Source organism: Salvelinus fontinalis, chromosome 12 (genome assembly GCF_029448725.1).
Source record: "Salvelinus fontinalis isolate EN_2023a chromosome 12, ASM2944872v1, whole genome shotgun sequence".
Classification (NCBI taxonomy): Eukaryota; Metazoa; Chordata; class Actinopteri; order Salmoniformes; family Salmonidae; genus Salvelinus; species Salvelinus fontinalis.
In genome coordinates, this window is record NC_074676.1 from 11,333,860 (window position 1) to 11,357,377 (window position 23,518).

The window sequence follows — 23,518 nt, forward strand, 5'->3', positions numbered from 1 at the left end:
CATCCCTGATATTAAGGTCAACCCTGTTAAGTCAACTGAACTGGGTCATTCTATGAAAACTGTGGCTTTCCTGTCCCGGCCTTATTCACCAGGAAAAACACTTAAAAGTGTGAGATAATTACACAAAAAATATTGTTTTTGTTTTAATTGAAGTGTTTTATTATTAATAAAACATATGTAAGAGAGTTATATTGCAAACAATGTTTTATATATATTGTAGAGCACAGTCAGTACAATGAAATTGGCTTGTCCCTCGGGTCAGGAGTCATGGTTTAGTGACATATTTTGAGGTGAAAAATATATTTTTCTCCCTATTTAAATGTCATAATACAAAGGAAAGTATTATAGTTATTTAGTGGACTACTTAACTAAAGTATCTAATAAATATTACAAATCATTTTCAAGTAATAGCTGTCTCTCAATTTCATGTCACTGCTGTTAATATTTATAAAAACCACCACTTTGAAAAAAATGCAACATCCTTGCCAAATTCTTCCTCGGTAAAAGGTTAATTGGAGATGGGACTGTTTTGAAAAGCACATGGTGAGTGTGCACTCTCTCTTCATATGTTAACAATTTGATGATTAACTTGGTAATTTCATGCGAGGACTTAAGATGTGTCACTGGTGTTACACAGTTTATAGTAAGGGGGAAAGAAAATTGGATTCAAATTATTGATTAAATTGCATGATTAAGTGATTTATTTCCAATTTAACAAGTGTGGTTTGAGCTGCAGTGGCCGCCATCTTAGATATGCCATCTTGTCTGCAGATTTGTCACTGGTGTTACTGTTCTTGCTGGTAACACCAGTGACATGATGATAACGGCAGTGACAATCAATAACACCACAAACCTTTTTCTCAACGTAATGTTTTATAAAACCCTCAACAATTACAGTGACAAGAAAAAGCATTTGAACCCTTTGGAAATACCTGGACTTCTGCATAAATTGGTCATAAAATTTGATCTTAACTTCATCTAGGTCACAACAATAGACAAACACAGTCTGCTTAAACTAATAACACACAAACAATTATACGTTTTCATGTCTTTATTGAACACACTGTGTAAACACTCACAGTGCAGGGTGGGAAAGTTTGTGAACCCTTGGATTTAATAACTGGTTGGCCCTCCTTTGGCAGCAATAACCTCAACCAAACATTTTCTGTAGTTGCGGATCAGACCTGCACAACGGTCAGGAGGAATTTTAGACCATTCATCTTTACAAAACTGTTTCAGTTCAGCAATGTTCTTGGGATGTCTGGTGTGAACTGCTTTCTTGAGGTCATGCCACAGCATCTCAATCGGGTTGAGGTCAGGACTCTGACTGGGCCACTCCAGAAGGCGTATTTTCTTCTGTTGAGGCCATTCTGTTGTTGATTTACTTCTGTGTTTTGGGTTGTCAACCAACTTCTGTTGTGCTTCAATAGGCGGACAGATGGCCTAACATTCTCCAGAAAAATGTCTTGATAAACTTGGGAATTCATTTTTATGTTGATGATAACAAGCTGTCCAGGCCCCGAGGCAGCAAATCAGCTCCAAACCATGATGCTCCCTCCACCATACTTTACAGTTGGGATGAGGTTTTGATGTTGGTGTGCTGTGCCTTTTTTTCTCCACACATAGTGTTGTGTGTTCCTTCCAGACAACTTAACTGTAGTTTCATCTGTCCACAGAATAGTTCGCCAGTAGCGCTGTGGAACATCCAGGTGCACTTTTGCAAACTTCAGACGTGCAGCAATGTTTTTGGGGGGCAGCAGTGGCTTTCGTGGTGTCCTCCCATGAACACCATTCTTGTTTAGTGTTTTACGTGTCGTAGACTCGTCAACAGAGATGTTAGCACGTTCCAGAGATTCCTGTAAGTCTTTAGCTGCCAATCTAGGATTCTTCTTAACCTCATTGAGTATTCTGCGCTGTGCTCTTGCAGTTATCTTTGCAGAACGGCCACTCCTAGGGAGAGTAGCAACAGTGCTGAACTTTCTCCATTTATAGACAATTTGTCTTACCATGGACTGATGAACATCAAGGCTTTTAGAGATACTTTTGTAACCCTTTCCAGCTTTATGCAAGTCAACAATTCTTAATCTTAGGTCTTCTGAGCTCTCTTTAGTTCGAGGCATGGTTCACATCAGGCAATGTTTCTTGTGAATAGCAAACTCAAAAAATGTTATAGGGCAGGGCAGCTCTAACCAACATCTCTAATCTTGTCTCAGTGATTGGACTCCAGGTTAGCTGACTCCTGACTCCAATTAGCTTTTGGAGAAGTCATTAGCCTAGGGGTTCAAATACTTTTTACAACCTACACTGTGAATGTTTAAATTATCTATTCAATATAGACAAGAAAAATACAATAATTAGTGTGTTATTAGTTTAAGCACACTGTGTTTGTCTATTGTTGTGACTAAGATGAAGATCAGATCAAATTTGAAATCCAATTTATGCAGAAATCCAGGTAATTCCAAAGGGTTCACATACTTTTTCTTGCCACTATACTAGAAAATACTTATTAGCATTTTATTAGTTTCAGTATTGTAATCACATAATATGACTTTCCTTTTGATAGCACCTGACTGTGTGAAAGTGGCAGATGTGAACTGGCTACTCGTAAAGAAGCTGTCAGTAACTAGAAAGCAATGGAGATTGGCTCAGAGATGATAAGAGATGGACGCGACACAATAACATGGCAAAAACAAACATCTGAAGTAAAAGTGAAGAACAACGTGGGAAAAATTCCATGAACATGTTTTATGCATACAAAATGTTCGTATCAGTGTGGTTAGGAGAACAGTTTTAGTTTATGTTCAATGTTAGTGTTTCTAATGTTCTATTGGACATGTTTTATATGTTTGTATGACAATGTTGTGTTATGAAAGACACATTTTAGTCAATAGGCTTCATCATTTGGCCTTAATCTTTGACCAATAACCCTAATTTTATTGTTCATATTAAATCAACCCATCTTATGAAATTTGAAATTATTTCGAATTAAAAATATGACTAAGAAATTGATCAAATTTGTTTGAAATAATCTTATGTTTGTCGTTGGTTTCACATTGTGTCACTAGTGTTACATTGTGTCACTGGTGTTACATTGCGTCACTGGTATTACTGTATGGCGTATTGGTGTTCTGGCATCAGAGTTGCCCAATTTAATTGAATATGGTTTTTGTATCTACCTAACTGATGCTACATTCATTAGTAAACATTTTAAGGATATGATCCTTCAATTTTGATGACTCAACCTGAATTATTTCTAATGTGACAACAAAAAAATCTATAGTATAAAAATGTTGACAATAGAACTTTACATATGCATGTTTAAAGTCAATTATTACTAATCCAAACAATTTCTTAGTATTATCATTAACCTTTTCTGTCTTTGATTATATATGCAAATTAAAGACTGAAATTACATTCTAGAAAGCCTGAATTGTCATCTAAAATATAGGTAACACCAATGACAAAAAGGCAGCACAAGCATTCTTTTTATATAATGTAGTAAAAATATTAAAATATGTTAAGCTGTCATTTATGTTGATTTATAATGTTAAGGAGTTAACTATTATCTGACTAAGTTTTGTTGAAGTTTTGTAAAAATTGTATATATTGGCTGTTCAAAAAGTCACCATTTTCATAGAATGACCCAACTCTCGTTTTATGGTGAAACTATTCCTTTTTTTTAAATTCAAAAGAGACATTGAACATCTAATAGTCAAATCATAGTGTAAAAGCAGATGAGCTGATTCTACTCTTTTTGTACACTTTCTTGTGTTTTGTGGTGGGAAACTGAGTGAGTCGAGCAAAACACGTCAACCCTGTTATCCATAAATAGGCAACAACAAAAAAAAAACTTTAGAAAATGTCTGAAGCTTGCATTCAATTACCCCTCCCTGTTGCACACAACACACTTCCAATCCCTCTGACACAAGAGGATGAATGGCTGATGCAAGATGAAGTCCTCAACCCTGTTACGGTCAACCCTGTTACTTTATTTGACACTGAATAGGTACTTACTATAGTCATTTTTTTATTCAACCTCTTGGGACGGAAAAAAGTGATCCGTTTCCAGATCACGGAGGAGAGTGGATGGAGAAGTCAAGGAGGGAACAGACTTTTGCCCAAATGAGAATCTGTCCTTATGTATTACTGCCCCCCCCCCCCCCCCCCCCCCCCCTACAACACATGGATACTAGCCTCCCACATTCTTCCTGTAGCTTAAACTAAAACTGAAACTAAATAATCACCCAAAACTAAATCAAAACAAAAAACAAGCAAATCAGGTCTGAAAACTAACAAACTAAACAGAATTTCAAATACAAATAGAAAACCTAATAGAAATAAAACTATAAAAACCTTGATGTGCCGTTATTAAATAAAATCCATATTTTGCTCCATGAATTAATCTAACAGTGTTTTGCATGGCATACCAAGATGTATACTATTATAGATACAATACTGATAATCTACAGTGTAGATTCTACACCCTCCACCTTTCCCACTGCTACAGGAGTGCAAATCTATAACCAAGAGGGTGGCAGTGCGTGGAGACCCAACTCGAGGCCTACTTTCATACAGCCTATTGACATACCAGACAGACCCTAATCTGGTGAGGATTTCTGGTTTCTGAAGATTGCAGAAAATACACTTAATTTTCTTTTGGTGAGGGCTCATCAAATATTTCCCTCACTCACTCCACTTGCACGTGATAATATGATTGTGACATAGTCCTGGGATCATGTTGAGGCTAGAGGCGGCTGGGGCAGGGTGGTGGTATTTCGAGAGGAGTCAACTGTCGTCTTGACTTTGTTCCAGATCTGCTGATTATGATGGCTCCTGTGGCTGGCATCTATGTCCTGGGCCTTTTCCTCATTGTCCTCATCACCATAGCCAAGACAGGAAACCGACAAGTGTCACGGCTGGCGAACCGCTGACATCCAACAATGTGGATTTAAAAAAGTGAATTAAAGTAATAACTCTTTTTGGTTTCTATGACAATAAAATGAGTCTCTGCAGAAATTGTGTGGTTTTGACATTTGATAAACATGTCTTTACCACAGAAGTCTCCGATAATTCAGACCTGCAGTTATTCAAGAATGTGGCTGTGGGTTACAAACAAGTTTAAACAAGGAACATGAGTTGCTGGTTGAAATCTGTCTGTTATCAAGCACGGCAACTCTTTCAATGTCTCTAAAGTATATGATGGAATAGGAATTGATCATATTGGACAGTTGACTGTAACTGTACTTTAGGAAATTGTATTGATTCTTAGTAATCAGCAGATGGCAATAGGAGCCTTTCTGTTGAGGTGTCAGATGGTCTATCATTCATCTCCAGAAGCAGAGGAGTTCTACCCTGACGACTCGCACTAAATTATTCTTGGTCCGTGCTATTCGGAGTACTTGAGACGTCCCTATCCCATTGAAGTTGAAATGTAACATGGTTATGGTTAGGTAAGGGTTATGGTTAGATTACGGTTCGGATTTAGAGGGGTGGACGTCCCACGGATCCCGAGTAGCACTTGCCCTTAAATCTTGCCGTTTGCTAGTCCGTGGGCGTAGCGTTTTTGGCTGGAGCAAGGAGTTTGGGTTGCCAGACAAGGGGAGTTACTTTCCAGAGGAAAATTGCTTTGTCCAATAGACACACCACAGTATGTACACCACTATCCTCCCCTTCTTTCTAGCAGAAAGTCACTACTCCCTTTTTGTTTTCTAGCAGATCTCAGAAGGCAGTGACTTTATTGGACATCAATGTCCAACACAGCCTGCAAGAGGCATGCTGTGGTTGAGGGGAAATAAGGAGATCTAACGGATGCCTTCTGGCTACTTGGGGGGAAATAATTTCAGACAATTGCATTTTTGTAAATTTCTATTAGCCTACGGGTTATCCTCCACATTGAAGTTTTTCAGCAACGTGCATTGTGCATTGGATGGATACATAATCGTACCACAAAGAAGACAAAGCTTGTTGCAACTAAAATACTTTTTTTCGTTCCTGTTCTTCTCCCTCATACTTCCCCGTGCAGGAAAGCTATTGTTGAATGTGTAGAGTGGAAGGAGCACGCAGTCTGATATCTGTAATACGACAGAGGAAATGACCGTTTAACCATTAGACCGTGTGGGACATTAGGACATGGGATTTAACAGAAAAACTGACTCCGGGCTTTGAATAACCCGTGATCACATCTTTGGGGAAAATGGCAAATTAAGTATTTCTTCCTGTGAGATTAACCCGAACTGTTTCGGAAACTTGGATAGTTTGCAAGCGATCTGATTTGAGCGCACTGCGACCTAAATAATATCCAGGGGTTGAAGTGCGGAGAGAACTAATAAAACATACAAGAGAAACTGTATTTTGAACGTAACTAAAAAGTGTATGTAGTCACATAGCGGTTCACTCATCACTTGACAGAACTTTCCAATCATATCTGACTGTGAAAATCCCTCTCACGGGCTAACGAGTGCGTACAAAGATGGCAATCCTTTGGAGACGCGCTCCTCTGGGGCTGTGGAAACAAATAATGGCTCCGCTCGTCTTGCTCTTGTGCAACAGGCTTGTGACCAATGCGGACGATGACACTTTCAACGCAGAGGTGCAGTATTTTATATGAATGTGTGGATGTTTTTTTAACGGAATCGTGGCAGTCCGGCATTGTATGACAATGATCTATATTATCCTGGTGGTCAGAGGGTGATGATCTACATGGTCTTGACTGATCTGTTCATATTCTAATGACAGGTCATGCGCAAATTAATGGATCTATTTGGTGCGCAGATTTATGACCTTTGACCTTTTTCTAACTTTCTCACTTCCACATATGGCAGGCATATTAGGAGTAATTATGTGTTGGGGAGAGGTTTGATCTGTAGGTTAAAACTCAGTTTACATGCCTGTAAATCACAGAATGTGTTCCTTACCGACTGTGCTGTTTTTCCAATAGGCATGTTGCGCAAGACATCCAGATAGATCACTTTTGACGAGTTGTCTTTAAGGTGGCTGATTTCTCTCGCTCTCCAGCTCGCTCACTCGCCTGTGCGTCGTGTGTGTGCAATGCATGCCTGTTTACAGAGAACGCATTAACTTTCCAGCTGTGCTCAGTGGGCCCATTACGTTTTTAAATTTCCCTTTCAAGGGGTTAGCAAGGCAAGCTCTCTGTGCTATGTCTTGGTCGGGTGACATTCTTTGTTTCCATTGGATTATTAATGGTATTTTAATCTTGCATGCCAGATTTTACAGCCAGATACATTTCTGGTTCTGGCTAGATTAATGGTGTGTGTGTGTATATATATATATATATATATATATATATATATGAATACTGAACAAAAATATAAAGGCAACATGTAAAATGTTGAGCTGAAATATAAGATCCCAGAAAAAGTCCATACACACAAGAAGCTTATTTCTCTCAAATTTTGTGCACAAATTTGATTACATCCCTGTTAGTGAGCATTTTTCATTTGCCAAGGTAGTCCATCCGCCTAATAGATGTGGCATATCAATAAGCTGATTAAACAGCATGATCAATACACAGGTGCACCTTGTGCTGGGGATAATAAAAGACCTCTCTAAAATGTGCAGTTTTGTCACACAACACAATGCCATAGATCCGGCTTCTTCACCAGCAGGATCGTCTGAGATCAGCCACCCAGACAGCTGATCAAACTGTGGGTTTGCACAACCGAAGAATTTCTGTGTAAACTGTCAGAAACTGTGTCAGGGAAACTCATCTGCATGCTCATTGTTCTCACTAGGGTCCTGACCTGACTGCAATTCTTTGTCGTAACCGACTTCAGTGAGCAAATGCTCACCTTTGATGGCCACCGGAGAAGTGTGCTCTTCACAGTTGAATCCCGGTTTTATTTGTACCGAGCAGATGGCAGCGTGTATAGCGTTGTGTGGGCAGGCGGCTTGCTGATGTCAACGTTGGGAACAGAGTGACCCATGGTGGCGGTGGGGTTATGCTATGGGCAGGCATAAACTACGGTTAATGAACACAATCACATTTTATCGATGGCAATTTGAAGAGGCGACTCTGGGATGCTGGCAAAGAAAAAGCCCTATCTCAGACTGGCCAATAAAAATAAAACATTAAGATGGGCAAAAGAACAAAGACACTGGACAGAGGAACTCTGCCTAGAAGGCCAGCATACTGGAGTCGCCTCTTCACTGTTGACGTTGAGACTGGTGTTTTGCGGGTACTATTTAATGAAGCTGCCAGTTGAGGACTTGTGAGGCGTCTGTTTCTCAAACTAGACACTCTAATGTACTTGTCCTCTTGCTCAGTTGTGCACCGGGGCCTCCCACTCCTCATTCTATTCTGAGCCAGTTTGCACTGTTCTGTGAAGGGAGTAGTACACAGCGTTGTACGAGATCTTAGGTTTCTTGGCAATTTCTCACATGGAATAGCCTTCATTTCTCAGAACAAGAATAGACTGACGAGTTTCAGAAGAAAATTCTTTGTTTCTGGCCATTTTGATCCTGTAATCGAACCCACAAATGCTGATGCTTCAGATACTTAACTAGTCTAAAGAAGGTCAGTTTTATTGCTTATTTAATTAGGACAACAGTTTTCAGCTGTGCTAGCATAATTGCAAAAGGGTTTTCTAATGATCAATTAGCCTTTTAAAACGATAAACTTGGATTAGCTAACACAACGTGCCATTGGAACACAGGAGTGATGGTTGCTGATAATGGGCCTCTGTACACCTATGTAGATATTTCATAAAAAATCACCCTGTTCCAGCTACAATAGTCATTTACAACATTAGTAATGTCTACACTGTATTTCTGATCAATTTGATGTTATTTTAATGGACAAAAAAAAGAAAAATGTCAAAATCAAGGACATTTCTAAATGACCCCAAACCTTTGAACAGTAGTGAATAAATATACAGTACCAGTCAAAAGTTTGGACACACCTACCCATTTAAGGGTTTTTATTTATTTTTTACTATTTTCTACATTGTAGAATAATAGTGAAGACATCAAAACTATGAAATAACACGTATGGAATCATGTATTAACCAAAGAAGTGTTAAATAAATCAAAATATATTTTATATTTAAGATTCTTCAAAGTAGCCACCCTTTGCCTTGATGACAGCTTTGCACACTCTTGGCATTCTCTCAACCAGCTTCAGGAGGTAGTCACCTGGAAGGCATTTCAATTAACAGGCGTGCCTTGTTAAAAGTTCAATTGTGCAATTTCTTTCCTTCTTAATGTGTTTGAGCCAATTAGTTGTGTTGTGACAAGGTAAGGGTGGTATACAGAAGATAGCCTTATTTGGTGAAATACCAAGTCCATATTATGGCAAGAACAGCTCAAATAAGCAAGGAGAAAAGACAGTCCATCATTACTTTATTAAGACATGAAGGTCAGTCAATCCGGAAAATTTGAATTTCTTCAAGTGCAGTCGCAAAACCATCAAGTGCTATGATGAAACCGGCTCTCATGAGGACCGCCACAAGAAAGAAAGACCCAGAGTTACTTTTGCTGCAAGAGGATAAGTTCATTAGAGTTACCAGCCTCAGAAATCTGCAATTAACTGCACCTCAGATTGCAGGCCAAATAAATGCTTCACAGAGTTAAAGTAACAGACAACATCTCAACATCAACTGTTCAGAGGAGACTGCGTGAATCAGGCCCTTCATGATCGAATTGCTTTAAAGAAACCACTACTAAAGGACACCAATAAGAAGAAGATACTTGCTTGGGCCACGAAACACGAGCGATCGACATTATACCAGTGGAAATCTGTCCTTTGGTCTGATGAGTCCTAATTTGAGATTTTTGTTTCCAACCACCGTGTCTTTGTGAGACGCAGAGTAGGTGAACGGATAATCTCTGCATGTGCGGTTCCCACTGTGAAGCATGGAGGAGGAGGTGTGATGGTATGGGGGTGCTTTGCTGGTGACACTGTCTGTGATTTATTTAGAATTCAAGGCACACTTAACCAACATGACTACCACAGCATTCTGCAGCGATACGCCATCCTGTCTGGTTTGCGCTTAGTGGGACTATCATTTGTTTTTCAACAGGACAATGAACCAAAACACACCTCCAGGCTGTGTAAGGGCTACATTGACCCTGTACATAGCCTCGTTAGTGTTATTTTATTGTGTTCCTTTTTATTATTTTTACTTTCGTTTATTTGGTAAATATTTTCTTAACTCTTTCTTGAACTGCAATATTGGTTAGGGGCTTGTAAGGAAGCATTTCACGGTAAGGTTGTATTCTGTTGTATACCTGTTGTTTTCAGCAAATAACATTTGAGTTGATTTGATTTGAAAAATATATAGTACAGTGTAATATAGACAGTTTAATCTTGTTTTTTTTTGCATTTCCTGTATGTACTGTAAGTTATTTGTTTTGTGTTAAAGAGAGACTTCAGCCAAATTACAAAATGACACATTGGTTTCCTTACCCTGTAAACAGTCTATGGACAAGGTTTGACAGTAATCCATGGTTTGGTTTCTCTGGTACTGTTTCCACATTTGTGGCACAGCTCCCATTCAAGTCATGGGACCGATATTGTAATTTTTCGCGCATCATGTCCAAATCATCCGAAAGTATCTAAAATTGATTGTAACTTCAACAAAGTCACATAGATGTTTTGAACATGATGCACGAACAATGCTAATATCGGTCCCAATACTTGAATGGGATTTGTACCACAAATGCTAAAACATTAGCATGTGGAAACAGTGCCAGGGAAAGTAAATCAAGGCATGGATTACCTCGTCCATAGACTTCTTACAGGGTAAGGAAACCAATGTGTCTTTTTGTAATTTGGGTAAACAGTCCCTTTAACGGCTTACATTCCAAAGCTTTTACTGTTAGACCCCATGACTTCTGCTCTGTCGGTCCTATTAACCACAGGATCGGATCAGTAGATATCTAAGCTGCCAATAAGGGCTCGAAGGAGGAATTCCATAGAAACCATCTGTTTCTCTGTCTTCTCGGGTCTCTATTCTTCTCTTTTTTAACCCCCCCCCCTCTCTCCATTGTTGTTTCTCTCTCATTCTCTTTTTCGCTTTCTCTATCTCTGTCTGACTCTTTCTCTGTCTCTCTTTCACACACGTGCACACACACACACACACACACACACAAACACACACACACACACACACACACACACACACACACACACACACACACACACACACACACACACACACACACACACACACACACACACACACACTCACTCGCTCAATCTCTCTCCATCTGTCCATCTCTCTATCCCTGTTGTGTAATTATAGTCATGGTTGCGGAGGTTTGGCTACCTGTCCCAGGCCAGCAGACAGATGTCCACCATGCAGTCCTCTCAGATCCTGTCAAATGCTGTCAGCGACATGCAGCGCTTCTATGGCCTGGAGGTCACTGGAGAGATGGACGATGCCACACTGACGTATGGATGGCACTGACAGCCAAAATTATACTATTCTCCTAGTGTCTGAAGCCCTCCAGGTTGACTGTACAGCCTGATAGACTAAATTGATAATGATGCCAAGACAATGTAGGGTCATGATTACATTTATAGAGCATTTCTGAGGCAGATAAAAGTTGCACCTCCTGATCTAGGAGTATGGATCTCTAGCCTTCAATGAACATCAACGTATCTAATCCTATCTGTGGTTATCAGGGCTCTTTTCAATTCTGTTTTTCTCTCTTCCCTTTAGGGCCATGAGAAGGCCTCGCTGTGGAGTCCCAGACAAACCTTTTGGGCAGACTGAGAACGGTATGAGGCGGAAACGCTACACTCTCACTGGCCAGAAGTGGGACAAGAACCATCTGACCTACAGGTGTGTGGTATAGGTCTATGTATGCTGGGGGATTCTAAGAAATCCTCACAGATTTCCCCATGCCTGAACTGACGGCCGTGCAAAGCGTCAGTATTAACAACATGTCAAAGAGACCTGCGTTCCCATATGTGTATAAACCACTGACAACACATCATTTATAATGACCCTCTCTATATATACGCATCAAAAAAATAAACGCAACATGCAACAATTTCATAGATTTGACTGAGTTACAGTTCACATAAGGAAATCAGTCAATTGAAAGAAATTCATTAGGCCTTAATCTATGGATTTCACATGACTGGGAATACAGATATGTATCTGTTGGTCACAGATACTTAATATAAGGCAAGGGAGTGGATCAGAAAACAAGTCTGTATCTGGTGTGAACACCATTTGCCTCATACAGCACGACATCTCCTTCGCAAAGAGTTGATCAGTGTGGCCTGTGGAATGTTGTCCCACTCCTCTGTGCGAAGTTGGTGGATATTGGCGGGAACTGGAACGCGCTGTCGTACACATCAGTCTAGAGCATCCCACACATGCTCAATGGGTGACATGTCTGGTGAGTATACAGGCCATTGAAGAACTGGGACATTTTCAGCATCCAGGAATTGTGTACAGATCCTTGCGACATGGGGCCGTGCATTATCATGCTGAAACATGAGGTGATGACGGCGTATGAATGGCATGACAAAGGGCCTCACGATCTCATCACGGTGTCTCCGTGCATTCAAATTGCCATCAAAAAAATGCAATTGTGTTCGTTGTCCGTACCTTATGCCTTCCCATACCATAACCCCACTGCCACGATGGGGCACTCTGTTCACAACGTTGACATCAACAAACCGCTCGCTCGCCCATACAAGTGGTCTGCGGTTGTGAGGCCGGGTTGGACGTACCGCCAAATTATCTAAAACTACATTGGAGGCAGCATATCTGAGAGAAATTAACATTAATTTCTCTAGCATCAGCTCTGGTGGATATTCTTGCAGTCAACGTGACAATTGCACACTCCCTCAAAACTTGTGACATCTGTGGCATTGTGTTGTGACAAAACTGCACATTTTAGAGTGGCCTTTTATTGTCCCCGCACAAGGTGCACCTGTGTAATGATCATGCTGTTTAATCAGGTTCTTGATACTCCACACCTGTCAGGTGGATGGATTATCTTGGCAAAGGAGAAATGCTCACTAACAGGGATGTAATCGAGATAGAAATAAGCTTCTTGTGCATATGGGAAATGTCTGGGACCTTTTTTCATCTCATGAAAAATGGGACCAACATTTTACATGTTGCATTTCTATATTTTTTCAGTGTTGTATGTGTAAGTACTAAGAATATCTTGTCCTTTCCTCAACCCCCTCTCCCAGCATTATGAATACTACCCCAAAGGTCGGTGAGGAGCGGACACGAGAAGCCATCCGCAAGGCCTTTTTGGTGTGGGAGCATGTGACACCACTAAGCTTCGAAGAAATCGCCTTCCAAGACATCACCAACAGCAGCCAGGACGCGCTAGATATCATGCTGTTGTTTGCCTCTGGTTTCCATGGAGACATGTCTCTGTTTGACGGCGAAGGGGGATCCCTGGCTCATGCCTACTACCCAGGGCCCGGGATGGGCGGAGACACACACTTTGACGCAGACGAACCGTGGACACTTGACAACCATAATCCATCAGGTTAGATAGACACTTTGTCCCCTTTGCCCCCATTGTCTCCTCAGTCAGTCATTACATATAGACAAATGACCGTTACTATTTCCATGTCATTTGTTTCTAAACGAATTCCATATTGATATCTTTTGATATTCATTTTCGTTCTCCTCTTCCCATCGTTCTCTCTCCCTCTCTCCATTCCTCCCTCCTCTCCTCCCAGGTATCGACCTATTCCTGGTTGCGGTGCATGAGCTGGGCCATGCTCTGGGCCTGGAGCACTCTGACAACCCCAATGCCATTATGGCTCCCCTCTACCAGTACATGGACACAAAGACCTTCTCACTCCCAGAGGATGACAGGAGTGGAATACAGAAGATATATGGTGAGGAGCCCTTCCTCAGGCCCCTACAGTGCGCGCACACACACACATACACAATAGACCCCCTTCAATTGAGATTCTCCCTCACAGCATGCCATACATGCTTTTACAATGATCCTACTCTGTCCATGACTGAATAGAAGTCATTGTGCCTTTGTGTGTCATAGAACTAGTGAATGTTTGTATGTGCACTGCAGACACACTGAAGATAGTATTTAGTGATCCTTATCGTAGTTCACACTCATAGTTCAACAGATACTTCGGGATTTTGGCAATGAGGCCCTTTATCTTCTTCCTCAGAGTCAGATGAACTGTTGTTAGCAATTGCGCTAGTTAGCAACTTCCTTCAAACAGCACGCAGAGACGCAAAAATGCTAACCCCGAGTTCATCTGACTCTAGGGAAGTAGATAAAATCCTGAAGTATCCCTTTAAAGGTTGTAAGTCTTGTGTAAGTACTGTATGTCTGTTTTTCCTCTCTCTGTCACTGTGCAACCAGAAGGGCTTCCTTCCAAAAAGCTCCATGGGCTTCCTGCCACAGCACGGAGTGGAAAATTAGACTCTCTCTGTGTGTGTGTGTGTGTGTGTGTGTGTGTGTGTGTGTGTGTGTGTGTGTGTGTGTGTGTGTGTGTGTGTGTGTGTGTGTGTGTGTGTGTGTGTGTGTGTGTGTGTGTGTGTGCGAGCGCGCAACCAAGCAACAGAGAGGGGGATATGTGTTAGATTAATTCATTCAAACTAGTGGAATTTATAACGTCATCATCTTGGATTGTGCAGGACCTCCAAACGATGCTTCCACTCAGGACCCCCCCACCACCACCAGTGATGACACCTCCCCTCACCAAGACCCCACCACCACTGCTCCTCCAGATCTAAACCCCACCACCCCCCCTTATAGTTCTCTCCAGACAGCCCCCCCCAGCCCCACCTATGACCCTGACACCCCAGACCAACCAGAACCAGATCCCACCGACGCACCTCACCCTCCAATACCTGACCCAGAACCCACCATCCTCTGGCCTGACCCTGTGCCGGTGACCCCCTACATCAGGAGAGATGAGCCTCGTCGCCCTGTGCAGCCAGACCACACCGCCCTGGACATCTGTGACGGGGACTTTGATACGGTCACTATGCTGCGAGGGGAGATGTTTGTCTTCAAGGTGAGAAGCAGAGCTATTCTTTTGTTTAGTTGTATTAATTCATACTTCATACTAATCTCCCAAAAGAGGATGAAGTTAGTAAATATGTTCGGACGGTGTCTTCTGTCCTTTCCAGGGTCGCTGGTTCTGGAGAGTTAGAAGGAATCATGTTCTGGATAACTACCCAATGCCAATTTCTGTCTTCTGGGTTGGACTACCTGATGATATAGACTCTGGCTATGAACGGCACGACGGGAAATTTGTCTTTTTCAAAGGTCTGTATTTTCCTTGAATCTCTTACAAAGTTAATTTTTTGTGAAATTGTTGAAATCTACTTGGGTGCGTTCACTCTAGAAACACAATGACCAAGATATCATCCTCCTCCACTGCATTCCTCATGTTTAAAACTACAGTCGGGAATAGGTTCATGGGGTGCAGCTAGCAGCAGTGGAAAGCAGCTGGCAGGCCTGGATGGATTGCATCAGTCGCTGCTCCAGATGCTGATTTCTAAGGTTTCAGTCTGAGTAGAGAATAAGACTTGGAGTAGAGTAGAGTAGAGTAGAGCAGGGGTACGGGCTGCACCATTTATTTTTGTGTTCGGACTCTTTTAACTTTCTGTGTGTTCTCACACAAAGGACAACCAATAGTTGCATCAGTAGTCTGTATACAGCGGTTGAATGTTCTTTAGTGTTTTTTTAAGAGTGATACATTTTTTGGCTCTGTTATTTGTTGAATCTGAGATAGTAACAAATCACTGGCATCAAATGTTGCAAATGAAACCTGTGCTTAACTTCTCTTTCCTCTCTTCTCACATCTTCCTCTTCTTGATGGTCCTCTCCACCCTCTGTCCTCTACCCTCCCCTCTGTCCTCTGTCCTCTCCTCTGTCCTCTACCCTCTCCTCTGTCCTCTACCCTCTCCTCTGTCCTCTGTCCTCTACCCTCCTCTCTGTCCTCTACCCTCTCCTCTGTCCTCTACCCTCTCCTCTGTCCTCTACCCTCCTCTCTGTCCTCTACCCTCTCCTCTGTCCTCTACCCTCTCCTCTGTCCTCTGTCCTCTACCCTCCCCTCTGTCCTCTGTCCTCTCCTCTGTCCTCTACCCTCTCCTCTGTCCTCTACCCTCTCCTCTGTCCTCTACCCTCTCCTCTGTCCTCTGTCCTCTACCCTCCTCTCTGTCCTCTACCCTCTCCTCTGTCCTCTACCCTCTCCTCTGTCCTCTACCCTCTCCTCTGTCCTCTACCCTCTCCTCTGTCCTCTACCCTCCTCTCTGTCCTCTACCCTCTCCTCTGTCCTCTGTCCTCTACCCTCCTCTCTGTCCTCTACCCTCTCCTCTGTCCTCTGTCCTCTACCCTCTCCTCTGTCCTCTACCCTCTCCTCTGTCCTCTGTCCTCTACCCTCCTCTCTGTCCTCTACCCTCTCCTCTACCCTCTACCCTCTCCTCTGCCCTCTCCTCTGTCCTCTACCCTCTCCTCTGTCCTCTCCTCTGTCCTCTACCCTCTCCTCTACCCTCTACCCTCTCCTCTGTCCTCTGTCCTCTGTCCTCTCCTCTGTCCTCTACCCTCTCCTCTGTCCTCTCCTCTGTCCTCTACCCTCTCCTCTACCCTCTACCCTCTCCTCTGTCCTCTCCTCTGTCCTCTGTCCTCTGTCCTCTCCTCTGTCCTCTGTCCTCTCCTCTGTCCTCTGTCCTCTGTCCTCTGTCCTCTGTCCTCTCCTCTGTCCTCTGTCCTGTCCTCTGTCCTCTGTCCTCTGTCCTCTGTCCTCTCCTCTGTCCTCTACCCTCTCCTCTGCCCTCTACCCTCTCCTCTGTCCTCTGTCCTCTGTCCTCTCCTCTGTCCTCTGTCCTCTGTCCTCTGCTCTGTCCTCTCCTCTGTCCTCTGCTCTGTCCTCTCCTCTACCCTCTCCTCTGTCCTCTCCTCTACCCTCTACCCTCTCCTCTGCCCTCTCCTCTATCCTCTACCCTCCTCTCTGTCCTCTGTCCTCTCCTCTGTCCTCTATCCTCTCCTCTGTCCTCTCCTCTGTCCTCTGTCCTCTACCCTCTCCTCTGTCCTCTCCTCTGTCCTCTACCCTCTCCTCTACCCTCTACCCTCTCCTCTGTCCTCTCCTCTACCCTCTACCCTCTCCTCTGCCCTCTCCTCTGTCCTCTACCCTCCTCTCTGTCCTCTGTCCTCTCCTCTGTCCTCTACCCTCTCCTCTGTCCTCTCCTCTGTCCTCTGTCCTCTACCCTCTCCTCTGTCCTCTCCTCTGTCCTCTACCCTCTCCTCCTCTCCCTCTGTAGGGGACAGGTACTGGGTGTTCAGGGAGGCTGATGTGGTGCCTGGTTACCCCCAGCCCCTGGTAGAGTATGGTCAGGGCATCCCCTCAGACAGGATCGACACAGCCATCTGGTGGGAGCCCACCGGCTACACATACTTCTTCAGAGGAGACAGGTGACCACATGCCCCGAATGCCTTGCCTTTACTCTACCATACCCAATCTACACTAACTGACTGATGTAGTGTGGAATGATACATGTACAAGTGAAATTACATTCATTTAGTCAAGGGAGAGCAGTTTTAGCTCTGACTTTTGAGAGACAGAAAGACATAAGTTGTTTGCGGTAGTAATCATCAGCCCATTTAACTGCTATGTGTTTAATCATCTGTCTTGTCACCGTCCTCTCCTGCAGATACTGGCGTTTTGATGAAGAGTCCCGCACCGGTGACAGAGACTACCCGAAACCTGTCTCCAGGTGGGGCAACGTCCCATCCTCTCCTAAAGGAGCCTTCCTCAGCGACGATGGCGGTGAGTGAGTCACTATAAGGGAAACTGTCCGTAAAAATGGAGGGAGGCTATAGATTCTGAGCTGAGAGGGGAAAGGGTTGGGACGCATGAGATCTTAGGTTTGGAGAGGTCGCCCATGCTTCACCCAGAAATCGAGTGCCTGGCAAAAGTATTCTAATGTAGACGTCTCAGAATCTATCCTAAAGTACCACCCCAGCTAATGCTTTTCAAAGTGGTTTCCTGTAGTGAAAAAAAAAAAAAATCTGACGGCCCAAATGTCTTCCTGACAAGTCGTTTTTTCATTTTTTCATCAAAAGGGAAAGGTACTTGTGAAGGGGAATTAAAAACAGCCTCTAGTCCAATTGAAGCTTCACAGTACTGTAAAGCACAGCTCGGCAATGACACTATCCTGTGAAGTGTGACAAACTTGTGTCATGATGAATAAACAGTTGGATCAGAAGATGCATACCCCAAAAAGATTAACATTGGCTCAGACTTTTTTTTTTATTATTTATAAAAAATAGCATGCTCACAGTAAATTCCCACAGTATATTTCAACAGTTGCCTCAACAATATTTTGTCTTCCCCTACCGAACCAGCTTACACCTACTTCTACAAGGGCTCCAAGTACTGGAGGTTTGATAACCAGAAAATGAAAGATGACCCAGGCTACCCTAGATCCATCCTTAAAGACTTTATGGGCTGTGATGGAGCACCAGATGTGGACCCCGATACAGATGATACAGTAACAGGCCGCAAGTGGCCCACAGTGGACCAACCAAAACCACAACCACCAATTGGCTCAGACCCGGATGATGTCGACCGAGACACAGATACGGATTACACCAACGATGTGGATTATGAACCTGATGCAGAGGACAAAGAGGTGGATGTGGTGGTGAGGATGGCTGAGAACGAGGCCAAGGTTATGACCCTGATCATGGTGACCGTGCCCCTGGTCCTGGTGCTGTGCATCCTACTATTGATCTATGCTATTATTAACACCCTGCAGAAGAAAGAGGCACCCAGACTTTTGGTCCATTGCAAACGATCCCTGCAAGAGTGGGTTTGATGTGCTCCAGATCTGGATTCACACACACACACCATACACAGGCACATACAGTCCGCGCACGTACACACACAAACATTGCATACAAATACAAGCACATAATCTCCCTATTGTTCCTCCTTAACCAGTTTATAACGGACAATTTGCACTTTTAACACCAAGTGTGTGGATTTTTTGTTGTTGTTAGTTTGTACCCTGTTGTAGTTTTATGTGTTCAAGCCAAAGATTTCCACAAATGTCCTTATAAAACAGAGTGGTGGTGCCTGTCTACAACCAGCAAAGGAATGTCTAACTGTTGTGTGTGCTGAAAACACAAGACCACCCCCTCCCACTGTGTCTTTCCTCTAGTCTACAACAGCCCGGACTTTATCCACAAAAGGGCCGATTTAGATATTGATATTCAGACCCCCTTGGGGCGAAACGAAATACAGGGGTTCAAAAAGTGGTATATCTCATGGTACACATATTTAGGAAGGCTGCTAGAACGGAGCTGGGTCTGGTTGACATTACCCAGATGTTGCTGATTTAGTCATTTTGGCTGCAGAGCCGGGGGAGGGGTTAGGGTGCCTGCCAGCATTTCCTTTTCCCGAGTTAGAGTTCTTTTCTCCTGGGGGGGGGGGGGGGGCAAGGGGAGGGGCTGAGCGGAGCTCCATTGGCATTGTGCCTGCTGACCTAGATTAGCGAGGCCCACTCCTGTTTTTCAAAACTTTTTTTCTTCTGAGCGGTTTGGCTGGAGATGTCTTCCTGTGAGACTCCCCCTCCCCCGCTGCTATGTTTCACTGTAGACATACTCCATCTGCAGTCTCTGTTTCCGTCTGAGAATCTGCTCTATACCTAGGAGAGGCTTTAGTTCTAATCTGTGATGATAGGTCACAGGGGTTTGTGATGAGGTCTGTTGGAGTATTCACGTTGAACTTAACCATAAATGATGTCTTACAACTCTTTGTTGCCATTTAAACAATTTTTAAAATTAAAATGTGTGGGACTTCTTCCTTTGTTGCCAACTTTTTGTGTGCCAACTTCCATCCTTTCAAAGGCAAAACACTTTTTATACAACACCCAGAGTGCAATTATTGTTTTGCGCAATAGACAGATGAAGATCATTAGTTATAGAGGTTTTTCCTCGGCAAAGCCACTATGCACATGTAAACAAAAAATGGTTGTATATGCTTCAGGTTTGTGGTCGGTTGTGAATCACCCGTGTTTTGTCATTTATTGTTTGTGTTTTGTATTAGTCGGTCGTTGGAGAGGAACGAATACAGTTTTTTTTTTTTTTTACTTTTGAAAATTTGCACGACATTTTGTGTTGTGCTCTCTGTACATTAGCGGAGTTAAATGATGCATGCAGGACATGTAAAGCCTTTACACAAATGAATGAAATGTATAAGGATTTCAAAATAAAACATGAATTATGGCAAACAAGTCTTTGCGTGCAATTTGGGGTGAGCATGCTATTGTTAACAGGCTATTGTGCATTCTATGTATTCTTACAGCAGTTAATGTCATGTCTGTATTTCTAAGCATGACCAAAAGAGGGAGTCTTTGTATCTACTATTATCAATGAGTATTGCATGGAAAACTGACTGGACAGTATTATTTTGCTCTGAATGACTTCTCTACGCTACCGTGACATACTATAGATACAACCGCTGACGTCAAATTACTTTAAACACAGCCTTATTTCAAAATGGAATAGCCTTAAATGGTTTAAAGTGTGCGTATGAGAGCACCTCACTGACGACTTGCGCCACGGTGAATCAGGATTAGCTTCAATCACCCAACTCAGACATTGCCGCCACCTTTCTCTTTCTGGATTCTACAGAGTACCCATCTTTTTTACTTTCTCTCTATCGTTTTCTCCATGCTGTCCTCCTACCCTGTCTCTAAGCAGTCCTTTTCTGGCGTGCTTATTTCCTCTAATGGAACTGGCTAACGCTTACCTGTCGCCACTGCGTGTTGTCCAATCAGAATCGAGGACGGTATGGCACCACCATGTTCATTCTTCCATCCGGGTCACCCAGAGGTGTCATGGCCTTCTTCCTCCTGGCTTATCCCTCCTTATCTCTTTATGGGATCGCCTGCCTTTTAGCCGGTCAGCCCTATAGAACTCCACTAGAGACAGAGAGCCCTATAGAACTCCACTAGAGACAGAGCCATAGAGCAGTGTTTCTCATCTTCTCCACCTGTGGATCCCCCCCAAGTTTTCACATTTTTATTCTAACGCCACACATGCACACCTGATTCCACTAACCAAGGGCTTGATGATTAGTTGAGTAGTTGAACCAGGTTAGCCTGTGTGGGGATTTTTTTTTTAAGTGCAAACTTGGGGGTACTCGAAGACAGGGGATCTAACAGACCCTACAAAAGAACCCTGCAGACGGGGCTTAATCACTGATGTCTGCCGATGTTACAAAACATCTGCAGATGCCGGAACAAGATGGAGCCTTTAGAGATTGCTGTAAGGGACCGATGTGAGCCCCCCCACGTCATAGATGTTCTAAATTGCTATGGGTTTAACCTGGATGCTCAATCCCCTGTTCTGCTGAGGCTGGCGGTTCTCTCGCGCTACCCCTGTGGCTTATCACACGGTAATCTTCCTGGACACAGTATTCAGATATCAGGAAAGCAATGGCCGTTCATTTGCCCAAGGCAAACCTACTGTAATGCCATGTGATGAGTGCCTGTCCTGTTTCCTAGAAGTAATTCAGTCCCTGATTGTACCTGACAGACATGGATCACAGGTAATGATCCCCTGGCGTGTGCTACAGGGATTACACTGGCTACTACAGGGACACCTTTTTATAGCCCAAACTGTAACCACACACCACAACAAGAGTGACGTCTGTGCTATGTACATTTCACAATCATGAGAATAGACAGTTACACTAGCAGCGAGCAGACAGACAGTTATAAGGCGAGAGATACACACGTTCTGTACATAGTAGCTACAGTGTTAACTACTGAGTACCACTCCAAATGGCACTCCGCTGACAGTGACGCCGTATTCATGTTAAAAGTTCAAACTGTTTTATTAACTCAAACAACTACATTTATTCAAACTTCTACAGTATAGAACCTTGTAAGTTTGGACCTGGGGCTTTGGGGTACATATATGGCCTGAGATTTTCATTATTCTCATTGCTAATCTCAGCAGGATAGTGCCGTCCTTCAGGTCCATAATCCCGTTAGGCGAGTCTCATCCTAATCCAGCCAGAACATTGCTGTCCGTCCTGGGCTCTGTGTCCCTGCCAGGTATGCGGCTGCACCACTGAACATACAGGTAAGATATATAACTACTACCTTTTCACCTAGTCTCTGCACGTTGAGTAACTTGACTGGATTTACTAAGGGGTTTCTTGTCAAATGTGTTGATGAGATGTCAGCGTTGTGGTGTGCTTCTATTGTAAAACAGATTGTGATGCTTGTGTGTGGATATTTACAGGTATATGTGAATATTTAAAAGTAGTTGGGGTGGTGTTGCGCAAATTGATAATCCTTGCGATAGTTCATTGCCTTGCAATAGTTCACTTGAATAGTTCATTTTGATGATGTTTGCGCAGTTGTTTGTTACAGAGCAGGTGGTACAGACCACTCCTGGTGCTATCGTCTGCAGGGGTGAATCCTCTACTTCTGCATAGCACTTTAGGCAGCACTGCTGCAGTGTGTTTTGTGACTTTATAATATAGTCATTTACTGGCGCCTGCTTTGATGCAAAGAAATCAAAGGTGCACAGTTTGAGCTATGATCCTCAGATTAGGCCCAATATCAAGTGGCAAGGGATAATCCATCAGAGAAAGTCAGTCTGGGATTAAATGGCCAGCATGCACAGGTTCTCTACAGGTATACTAGTGTGGCACACTAGTACATGTTTTGTTGGTGCAACCTGATCTCACTTGGCCTGTACATGGGATGGCATGTACAGTTGGAGAATGCATTTTTATTTGAATTTGATTATATTCAAGATAAAATAATGAAATTGTTGTTTTAGAGACCCACAAAAGGCAGAACAGCCACACATGTTGGTTTTTCAGCATGTTCTCTAACAGTTGATGAAATCCTTTTGCTGACTGTTGTTCCTGTCTTCCCTTCTGCGGTAACTTGTTGGCCTCTAAAGCAGCTTATCAGTAGTGTGTGATGAAGGTTATGCCTTGAAACGTGCTGTTCTATTTCCTCTTTAAACGTCAGGTTTTGCCAGACAATGTGGTTCCAGCTTCATAAGACCAAAACAACAGAGCTACTTTAATCACAGGCTCAAGTACTGGCAATTATTATCTTCAAGCAGGATGTAGAAAGCGATTATTGGCAATGCCAATACACAACAGCTGCCAGCATGAGCCAAAGTCAAAGCTCCCCACAAGATCCCACATGACATGACATTGCAAAAACTATTTCACGTGCATGAAAAATAGTTCACCAATGACTGTTATAATCAAATCAAATGTTATTTGTCACATACACATGGTTAGCAGATGTTACTGTGAGTGTAGCGAAATGCTTAATCAGTGTAGCGAAATGCTTAATCAGCATGGTCTCTGAAGTGGCTAGATGAACCTTCAGGAGTTTCATGTTCCATTGCAGCATATGTGACATTCTGACTGTCTCTGAGGTACCGGATGACATAGAAACAAATCTGGTTTATTCATATTATGGGATGCTCACTTCGGCAGATGTTGCCATAGTTACTGAGCTGTTGTCCTGGTATTTGCCTTTGTCTCAGG

General features: G+C 43.0%; 1 protein-coding gene across 1 annotated transcript; it reads left to right on the forward strand.

Annotated features, from left to right (window-relative positions):
* Positions 1–5,651: 5,651 nt before the first annotated feature.
* On the forward strand, positions 5,652–20,222 carry mmp15a (matrix metallopeptidase 15a). Its single transcript, XM_055939675.1, has 10 exons — positions 5,652–6,589; positions 11,262–11,410; positions 11,682–11,804; positions 13,178–13,485; positions 13,682–13,843; positions 14,613–14,995; positions 15,111–15,249; positions 17,247–17,397; positions 17,637–17,752; positions 18,331–20,222. Exons 1-10 carry the CDS (start codon positions 6,470–6,472, stop codon positions 18,801–18,803), a joined length of 2,124 nt encoding a protein of 707 aa, XP_055795650.1. The 5' UTR covers positions 5,652–6,469; the 3' UTR covers positions 18,804–20,222.
* The last annotated feature ends 3,296 nt before the right edge of the window (positions 20,223–23,518 follow it).

Excerpts from the sequence above, each read along its gene's own strand:
- mmp15a (XM_055939675.1), top strand. The coding sequence starts at position 6,470 with ATGGCAATCCTTTGGAGACGCGCTCCTCTGGGGCTGTGGAAACAAATA. Across the intron at positions 13,844-14,612 it reads TGGAATACAGAAGATATATG|GACCTCCAAACGATGCTTCC; the intron begins GTGAGGAGCCCT and ends TGGATTGTGCAG. Across the intron at positions 14,996-15,110 it reads GGGAGATGTTTGTCTTCAAG|GGTCGCTGGTTCTGGAGAGT; the intron begins GTGAGAAGCAGA and ends TGTCCTTTCCAG.